We start from the raw sequence: 10,798 nt of genomic DNA on the forward strand, positions 1-10,798 counted from the left end.
CTCCTTCTGTTCCTTAAAAGCTTTTCCAGCAATTTATCTTTGAAGAGTTTTGCATGTTGTTAGTGGCTACAAATGCCTATGTCATGTTGTTTAATACCGGATATTATTCAAAACTGTAAATGCTGTAGAGCTATCCTGTTTCCTTGACTATACTAATTTATATTGAACACTCTCTATTCTTGCAAATGCACAAGAGCTTTCATGAGAAAACTTGGTAAAACAGATTTCCCACAAAGATAAAAACCTCTTCCAATTAACACAAAATCAGTATTTTATGGTTCATCTCAGTAAAAGTCAGAATCAAGTCTGTCAAAGTTATTCTCAAGTAGTATCAGAAGTCTGAAAAATAGTCCTGGCTTCTGGGAAAAATGGATGAGCATTTGTAACAGAATCAGTGTTTTCTGATTCTGTTAAGTGTTCTTTACCATACAGTAATACAGTACCTCATATTAAAATTAAGTATATTGCAAAAAGTAATATAGTTCTTAAAATTAGACAGCTATGACTGGAATGACTGCTGCCTTTTTGTTTTTAGAAACTAGAGATCACACCCAATTACAACTGCTCATATTTTACTGGAATAAACCATTTTCCACAGATCTGCAACCTGAATTTAGCTAATAATGTCCATTAAAATGCCAGTTAAAGTTGTGTGCTTTGATTAATTAGTACAAATAATGTGATATTAACTTACATTTTTTCTATGGTGTTACATGTAGTTATATTAGATTACATTATAGCTTCATTAACAAAAATATATTTTCAATAGTTTTGTAGTAAATTTGGTCTTGCGGGGTTTTATCAACAGGTTAATTTGATGGTAATTTTTCATCTTCTGGAGAGCTATACTTTAGTAGTTCAGGCTTTGGTCCTGTGCCAATATCCATGTTGTCAGATTCTATCCAGAGTTATAAATCAATTATCCTCACATACAGATCTGATGGCAAGATCAGGACCATAGAAATCAGTTGTGTAATGCACACTTCCCTTTCAACTACCAAATTAGATTAGGTCTAAATAAAACTAAGCTGATATAATTATATATGTGTATTTAAGACTAATTCAGCAAGATATTAATTACAATTTAGGTTGCTTAAGAAGTTTGCCATTTTTTCACAGGACCCATTATGCTATTTCATATATAGCTTGTTATTGAATATTATTCACTGTATTCTTCATTCTAATAATTGCACTGATTTTGATACATAAATGTTTTAAGTTATTAGATTGTGCATATATTGTCTTGAGACTGTGCATATGTTCTCTTCTTTGAGATATAGTATTATTTACTTAGTTACAAATTTGCAAATATTACACTATTTAAACAAGGGAGAGAGTAGATTTAGACTGTGAGTCCTCTATTGCATATTGCCAGGGTTTCCCAGAACAGCAGTTAACGGCTTTTGCCTTTGAGTTTAAACCATGTCTATTTGTCACAGCAAGAAGGGATGCTTTAAAGAACAGGAAAAATTAATATGAGAATTGGACCTCAACAAATTGAATCCTGGAAACTGATACTGAAGACTACTTCAAAACCATTAGAAACTCTGTTACACTACTACTTTTGGCAGTTTTAGGAGCCCCAAGTAACTAACACAACTGTACAGCTTGCGCCAATGTGGGAAAATCGGTCTGACTTTCAAATCTGACCTAAGCTCCTCTCTGTTGGAAGACATTTAAATTCAAGCAAAATCATTAGAATGTACAAAAAACCACATGTGGAAAGGTGTATATATATATATAATGTCTTCTAATATAGAACAATTTCAGGGGAAAATGATGACTCTCAAGGGAATATATCCAGTGGTCTTTACCTATGAGTCCAGCTCCCTCTTGCTGACTGGCCACATGCTACCTCCATCTGGATCATAACTTGAAAAAAAGCTACAAGGCTTACCTTGGAGGAATCTGACTCCCACTGAGAATTTTCAGAGTTCTCTCAAACTGACTCTTTTGATGGTTTCTTCAGCTAAGTCAGCTAGAAGGGACCTAATTCATGCTAAATAATCAATGGACATGCAATGTTCAGCAACAAAGTTATTTAATTATTTTTCTCTCTCTGGGAAGAAAGTTCACAGTAGAAAACTATTATATTTGGGAGCTGCATCTGTTCCCTTTGATGTCAGTGTGTAAACAGCACTGGTGGAAAGAGAATTCAGCTTTTGGTTCTTATAATCCTCTTACATCTCTGGGGAATAAAGGAAACAAAGTGAACCGTTGCAATGAACCACAACAATGAAAATCAGATAATGTCACCCACCAGGTAATAAATTGTTCTTGTACAATGTAACAGGCTATGAGTAATGCACGTTACAAATGAAAACAGGGAAGAAAGCTTGGAAGAAGTCCATGTCTATCCAGTCTTTGTAGGCTTAAAGCATATATTCATACTTTGAAATAAAAGGTTCCTCAAAGCGATGGCATTCATAACGCTTATTCTTTGATAGACAAAGTTATCTTTCTTGGCATAAGCTTTGTTCTCCATCCTTCAAATATGTATCAAATTAAAGAAACATCCCTATAGTCTTGAGGAACTCACTAGGCCTGTCTTTAAATCTTCTCACCTTCACTATTTTTTGGTATCTTTTTCTCTTTTAAAGTTAGGACATGGAAAATACTTCAGTCATTTTAAAAGCTATTTTACATTTAAAACTCTCCTTGGGTCTCTGTTGTACTTTTCTAGGACAGGATATTGCTGAGTTTTCTCAAGACATGCAAAAAGAGTATTTGCATCATATATTTCATATAGAGCAAATATGGAGTTTTTAAAACAGTGACAGAAAGATAAAGGGTATGGATTATTTTCCTTGTGATTCGCTAACCAAACTTAACAAAAAGCCTCTGTTTCCCTAGCCACGCTCTCCCCAGGACAGCCTGCCAACATGAGAGCCCTATTTTTGAACTGTTTGGGGGAGTCGAAGAAATCTCACTGAGGACGTTTCTCTCCTTTTACCTGAGGCCATGTTTGTTTTAGGTAAGTGTTCTTTGGGAGTTAAGATAAAGGAGGGGCTGAAAGGCCCAGGCAAGCGCCCAGCCTGCCACAGGCTTTAGACCGTCAAAGGCCATGGACAGTGCAGCTGCAGGTCGCATCTCTAATCGCTCCCGGGGCACCCGGCAGCAGCAGCAGCAGCAGCACCTGCCCCGGCCAAGGGAGCATCCAGAGAGGTAAGGCAGGCGCAGGCAGACTTTTTTTTCAGCAGCCTTCCTTTCAAAACTCCGACAGTAAGTGTGATTTGATTGTAATGATTTTGGCATTGAATAGACAATGAAAAACGACTTCCAATTTCAGAAGTAAAAGGCAAAATAAGTTTCTGAAAGCATTTCACTTGAAGAGGTATTTTATTTGTTTTGACAATATTTTATCCTTTTCAGTCAAATACTTCAGAACTTATAAATGGAAGTAAATTAAAATTAAGGTTGCAATAACTGACAGTAATTTTTTTGAGTTTATTTGGCTATCATCTCTGAAAGCGCTTTTCAGTTTCCCCAACTGTATGGCTCTGTTACACAGCAGAAGAGATGGAAAGTACTGTAAAAAGAGCATCCATAATCGTAGTCCCCCCCACCAAACTAAAGGCAGATGTAGCATCCACCACTGTGTATGCTCTCTTAAGCTAATTAGATCATATTGCCCATGTCAGTTTAATGCGGGACTTTGCTTACTCAATAAATAACCAGCCAGTCAATGATGACATGAGATCTGTATTTAGACATACTGTCAGAGAGGGAGGGTTGCTTTTTACTTCCTAGCAGTGCTGCATAAATAAAAAATATTTCAGTATTTATTACATCACAATTTGGAGTTCAAGGCAGTCAATTTGAGTTGTGAAATCTTAAAGGAAAATGACACCTTAGGTAAAAATGTGCAAGAGATTGTCCAGTTTGTTTAGATTGTAGACAGAAGACAGACTAATATTGCCATAGAAATCAGATTTACTACATCAAAATGTGTTGAAAATTAATAAAAAAAATCATGGTATTTCAAAAGATGCCACCAGAATCTAACAAAAGGAGTTGTACTGCACAGATATTACCACAAAGAATTAACCATGGGAGCACTATTCTATCTTAAATCTTTCAGCAGCCCTGCTTTATGGAGGCCCTGGATGCTCACAGCAAGAGACGGTGAGATGACAGAGAATCAGCAAATGGTGAGACTAAATTCTGGAGAAAATAATCCTTATAGAAAATGGGTGCAGAAATTTAAACTATTTGAACACAGGAAGCTAGGCTTGGCCATCTATTCATTTGTTCTTTCAAGCATTTCTTCAGTGTTAGAATATACAGTTCAAATTACACTGTTCTGTACATGATAATGGTTAAGAGTATCTCTAATTTTGTATCAGATATAGAATCATTATCAGTTCTTAAAGAGCTGCAGAAAGCACTGCTGGCTCAAAACAACGCTTCTTTTAACAGCCATTTTTATTTGCTCAGTTATAAAAATAAGAATATCCTCATTTTGAAATTTCCAGGCCTAGTCTGGATGTGGTATTTCGTATATAGGGGGAGTTTAAGTGAAAACAACTTTAAGATGAAATTTAAAAAACATACTTTCAGATGCACAATTTTATTGGCTTTTTGGGGGAGGGATGTTGCTATAACTAAACCAGCTTGGAAATCAACAGAAAATTAGATTTTAAAGTAGGTCGTATTGCCAAGTGTCTTTGAAAGGCACCATGATTATTAATTTTACTTATTCCTGTAGGAGGATTTGTTGGGCTCAAAGAACAAAAATAAGGAGAGATTGAAGCACATCAACATAGGTCCCGATGCTGTGAACTTCGAAATATTTATTGAAATGGTGTTACTCCCATGCTTAGTTTTAAGCACCTACATAAGGTTTTGCAGCATCTGATCCACAGTTACATCTTCAACTTTTTACCAAAGGCTCAGTAGGTTAAGACAACATCCCTCCTTAGTCCAAGTCTTTAAAGACTCACAATTTCTGCTATCTTCTAACGTGTGCAACACCTTTTTACTTTGCACTTTTTGCCTGCTGAAGATGGAAGTTGTGACTTTACAGACCTGAGGGAGTGCCATGCTCCAGCCTGCAGGCACCTTGGAAAGCCTGCATTCCTTGGGAAGGAACATCTTTCCCAGCAGCATTCTGAGCTTTGCCAGAGGAACCTACAAATTCACTAAGAGTGAGAGGAGTCTTACTCTCATGAGAGCACATGCTTACAGTGATGATTTCAAGATACTAAGGTTTCTGAAATCAGGAAGTTGTGATTTATTACTGAGTTTGTTTTTGTGAAAAAATGTATTCAATCAGCTCAGAAGTTTCAATTCACACATGGGCTTCTGCCCACTTGTTTGAGAAAAACAAGCCATATATGAAGTTTTCCACATGCATGCTAACAGCCTGGCATTGTTTCAAGCCAAGTATAATTGAAACAGTTGGTTTCCATTTTTTAACATTGCTTCTTAGATCCTTCTCATCCATATCTTGTGGCCCATCCACACCACTTCAGCATCCTAGATGTCTTTGAAGCTTGGGACCTAATGAGAGCTGAAGGAGGCCTTTAGGAGCCCTTTCATATGCTTTTTAACAGGGTCTCAACAGCTGAGGAAAGATGTTTGGATACTTTGTGTAGGAAGAGGTGCTCACTAATGCATACCTACATCCCACAGCTGTGGAAAGCAAAAGGTATCTTCTTCAGCAAAGTTACTGAGGTTTCTAGCAGAAGACCTTCAAAGGTGGATTGAGCACAGTGTTTTTGCTAGTTAGTTGCATGCTGGCTACTTTTATTTTCTGCAATGCATACATCCAAATGCCAGTGCTTTAAGATCAGTAGACACTCCAAACACTGGAGAGTGAAGGAAATAAAAGTTTCAATATTCTCCGTGTAGTTAAAAAAAAAAAAAAAAAAGCATTTAGGAATATACATATAAGAATCTAACCTGAGAAATTGAAAGATGCAGAACAAAGCACTAAAAAATAATACTACTCATAAAAAAAATTAAACTAATAATTTTAACTCTATTGCCAAGAGCGTGCATTACAATACACCCTATAGTTTCCTACACATAATATACTTTTCCTTATATAAAATGTAACACTTTTCCTGCTACCTAAATTCAAATACGTTGTTATTTATACCTGAAGAAAAGCCATGAAAAGTAAAGTTACTATTGCCATATCTACAACATAATACAAATTAACAGTGAACATTTTCTGCTGTACAGTTAGATGTTGCAATCAATTGGTTTTTATCAGAATTGCTTTTCAGAAATGGTGTATTACGGTTGAAAAGAAAAAGCATGTAATGTGTGCTTAATCAATATGTATTCTTACATATATACTTATTAAAAAATAACATGTATTCCAAAGAGAAGACAGTAGAAAATACAGGCCAATAAAGATAAAAAGACTATTTTAATTTTAATGTAAATATGAAAGGAGAAAAACAACATATGGTATTTAACACAGATACTACGATCACCTCAACACAGATCAGGAGTCCATTTTACTAGGAACTGTGTAAACAAAGTAAATGAGTCTCCTGATTAAACACAAAAAAATCTCAACAAAACCCTAACAGCCTGGAGACAATTTTGTCTACAAGACAAACAGGTGGTTGTGAGAGGAAATAGGCCAACATAAAAAGTTGCAGAGAGAATTCTATAGGACACCTTGCTCAGACCGTAGCCCAAGGGCTTTTTGGGGCCCACCAAAATATCCATGCTGAAGCCTACTTCCTCAGATAGATAGATTAATTACTCTGACAGTGTCAAAAGTCATCTTTGTCTCTTTGTAGAAGAGTAGACGATTTCTAGATTCCATTCACTAGAAGTTCTAATATAGCAAAGGTAAATCTTCCTATTTCATTCAACATCAAGTTTGTAGCAATAAGAAGAAAAAAGAAGTCTTCTTGTTTTAAGATACGGAACAGAATACATGCCTACAAGATGAAGTGATAGGGCTTAGTGATTTTGGGAGATGCTTTCAGCTTTACATTCCAGGTTTATAATCCTGATAGGATTTAGTAATGTTAACATTTGCAAATTATTGGTTTTTAATGTGACCTTAATTTGAAGGAATTTATTGTATGCCAAACTTAATTTTGACATTTAAAATGTATTTTTCATACATGCTCTGTTATATCAAAAATGCTTGCTTTTTATTGCTGTTTGCATAGAAATATGAGATGCCAGATGTCTCTTGATTTTACTGTTCTTTAACGTTCTTGTGTGAGCTTTGATTACAAGTAAGTATGCTGACTTGAACATGCCAATTCCAAACTACCGGTTAGCAGTAGGTTAGTTACAGAGGTATTTTATAAAACCATAAGCTCCCAGTCCTTTAAACTGATTGAAAATCCTTTTTCCTTCCAATCACTGAACTTCCATTTGGTGGTGTTATTAGGTCACCAGTCACTATAGATATTCCATAAGAACTTAAGCAAAATATACAGCTTCATGGCTTTATGGCTCATAAAATGTACAAGTTCAAATGCTTTGTTAAATACGCGACTATTGGCAGACTGTGGGCACATATATTCTCTGAAGTAAAACAACATGCAGCACAGCAAGCAAAGCAACGTTACTTTAGAATTTACAGTTACCTGTGGAAGAAAAAAGTGAACTCTTAATTTGTAACCTATTCTAAATAATGAATATGTCTCTTTACAGTCAGAACTGGATGGTCAACTAATAAGTATTAGATCAAAAGGAGCCCTGGGGTTTCAACATCCAGTGAGGTGAGTTAAAGTGACACCTTCCAAGACAAGACATATTCCTTCTCGGGCGAAGTATCAGTTTGTCTCTGGAGTATCTCTTTTTAGTAATGCAGTTCAAGCACTCACCAGACTCCATAGATTTTCATCCCTCCACAAGGGAAGATGCCCAGGCTGAACAGAACCTGAAACAATACACAAACAATGAAAATAAGAAAAAAGTAATCTTAAAAGAAATAATGTTCTGCCTCATCTAATTTATATTTACATTTGTTAACATGACAACAAGCCTGCAAAGCCCAAATAATTAACATGAACAGCTGCTAATGGATTGTGCCTTGTTACAGATCTGTCTCTTGAGGTTGCTTAAATTTTCTCTTGAATAAAAGTTGAACTCCAGGAAAAGCTTTTCCTGTGCTTGGGAAATTTATAAGGGTTTTCACCAACATTTGGATTCTTTAAGGCTTAATGATGTAGAAACTCCTGATTTGGACTTTCGTTTAGAGGAGGAAAATTAATGGAATATCCCTCTTCTTTACAAGCACTTGTTTTTGTAAATGTTGTAGACACTTACATTCTGTGTGACCTTTATCACTGTCAAATTTAATTGAAAACAAGCCAAAGTGGAACCAAGAGGAAGAGATGTACATACATATGCACACAAAAACACATATGTATATAGATCACGTAAGTTTTGCTTTAGTGGGAAATCTGGTGAAAACTTGAAATGTAAATTCATTATTTCATTGACATTGAAATCAATTTATTATTTCAATACAAAACAATATGAATTTTTAAATAAATCTCAGCGTACAGCTCCTTCTCCACCTGGAGACACAAAATCCACTGAGATCAAACTCCATGTACCAGGCAACACACTCCAATCTTAACCTGGTGTCTTAATCTTAATTCCATAACCTCACAATTTTCCTCAGACTTCCCCCAGTCACATGGGACACTTCCATTCTGAACTGTGTTAAAAACCAAACGAAACCATCACAAGCACCCATCATTGCCCTGGGAACACTTTATGCGGGTGGGGCCTTAAATAAATCAAATACACAATATGGCCAAAGCAACTGAGGTAACTTAAAATCACCAATGCCTTTTAGCTAGCAACTTCTGTTTTAAAAGACAAGGAACCCCAGGATTTTTCTCTCTACAAAGAAAGACAAAAGTAGGTTTTAATACTCAAGTTACCTTAGCTGGGAAAGCGTCACATAGTTTTACTTTTTCTCCTAAAATATGCTTTCTTATTAGACTTTATTTGCCCAAGTCCAAATCCCAAAAGTTTCTTAATAACATCGGAGAGAAGGTTCTGGCAAGTTTTCCAGTACAAGCTACAATTCACTTCTACAATGATGAAGCCAACTCCGAGGAAGATGAAGAAGAAATCAGTTCTGCCTAATAATGACCAGTGGTCAGCCTCGATAAACACAAAACAAAAATTAAAAAATCAAGAGATAAAAAAAGAACTGTCAGAAACATGTGGACAAACATCTGACCAAACAGAGAAATACATCAAAGCTCAAAAGAAAACTATTTATAACTATCTTACCAAGAAGAATGAGTCAATGCAACTGGAAACTAAGAGGAAATCTCTTTGTTTTTTGAGAAACTTTTAAATAAAACCCTGAAGCTGAACAAAAGATTATGAGGTTCAAATCAAGTTGGTTTAAGCAACTCAGATTAAGAACGTTAAAAGCACTGTACTTAGTTACTATTTTTCACATTGTAGTCCTGATAAAATGAAAATAGGATTATGAGGCAGCCCCAAAATAACCCAAAGGCTTTGAAACATCATGTTTGAATTTAAGCAAGAATTTTTTTTAAATTGCAAAGACTATTGCTTATTAGCTCCATGGGGCATGTTTATTCAGATAGAAACGCTGTATGCCAAATTGACCTAATTAATTTCCAGTGTAACCCTCTGTTGAGACAAGTTCTAAATGACAGTTGTGATATTTTCTGGGGTCCTGTCATTCTGTTGTTATCATATTTCCCCCCTGTAATCAGAATAGTGAATTTTTGTCAGTCAGAAAAAAAGTCAGCCTTGATTAAAAACTATGATTTAATGACACATTAAAACACACATTAAATGTTTAAATCTTATTTCTATAGCTCTGTGTGCTTGAATTTATGATTTTAATATAACTGACCTACTGTTGATTCCCATCTAGCGGGCTTTGCCTGTCTGTCTTAGTATCTTGGTATTTCTTTTAAATTGATGTTCATGAAGACTTAAGTTATTGATTTTCATAAGCATCTTTATGTTATGTACAATGTAGACACATTTATTCCAACACTGTTATTCCACTAGCAAAAACTTTTTTTTCAGTACAGTTTATTTCATTCCAAGAATTGGTATAATCTGTTCTGGTTAACCTCTTGTTTCCATAAATTGTGTATGCTCAGAGAGTTTGCCAGTATTTGTTCTGCTATGCCAGCATTTTTTTAATCAGATCAAGGATTAACTATTTGGCCCCACAATGTTTCAGAATTATTCTGCTTCAGGCATCTTATCTCTAACCAAAACTGACATAGGTTCCCCAGAGACAAGGCAAAAGCAGAATCCAAGATTCTTGGCCTTTTCTACACTACTGTTGGTGGTGTAGATGAGGTCAGACTGTTGTAAGGGCCACTTAAAGTGTGTGTCAGATCTTCCTCTGAGTATAATGTACTGTCAAACAAAGTGATAGTGTTTAAATTGTAAGTCTAGCAAATTAGGATTCCAATTGAATTAACATATTAAAAGGTATAATTTTTTAAAAATCTCAATTTACAAACTAAAAAGTGTATCTATTAATTAAATTTACAGAAGGGGACAGCATCCTATAATAAAAAGAATTACAAGAACAAGTTGAAATTGTAAACCCTGGAGTGACATGTGAAAATTCAGCTTTTACATTTCACTCATTCATCACCTCCACATTTTCACTTCCCAACATAAGGAACTAAAATACAGACATTTTAAAGGTTTCTCACTTCTTTCATAAGATATTCTAAAATTATTTATGCTCCAGTTCCATCATTATTCATTCTGTAGCACTAACAAACAGAAAAGCATCCAAGATCACTTAACATGTCAGTGACCCATAAATCCATGGGTCCTGATGGGA

General features: G+C 35.3%; 1 protein-coding gene across 1 annotated transcript; it reads left to right on the forward strand.

Moving 5' to 3' along the window:
• Positions 1-3,064: 3,064 nt before the first annotated feature.
• RIPPLY3 (ripply transcriptional repressor 3) lies at positions 3,065-9,087 on the forward strand. The gene is made up of 4 exons (XM_010084674.1): positions 3,065-3,165; positions 4,082-4,151; positions 7,636-7,703; positions 8,940-9,087. Exons 1-4 carry the CDS (start codon positions 3,065-3,067, stop codon positions 9,085-9,087), a joined length of 387 nt encoding a protein of 128 aa, XP_010082976.1.
• Positions 9,088-10,798: the final 1,711 nt, after the last annotated feature.

This window comes from Pterocles gutturalis, unplaced genomic scaffold, assembly GCF_000699245.1.
Source record: "Pterocles gutturalis isolate BGI_N339 unplaced genomic scaffold, ASM69924v1 scaffold7460, whole genome shotgun sequence".
NCBI classification, from domain to species: Eukaryota; Metazoa; Chordata; class Aves; order Pterocliformes; family Pteroclidae; genus Pterocles; species Pterocles gutturalis.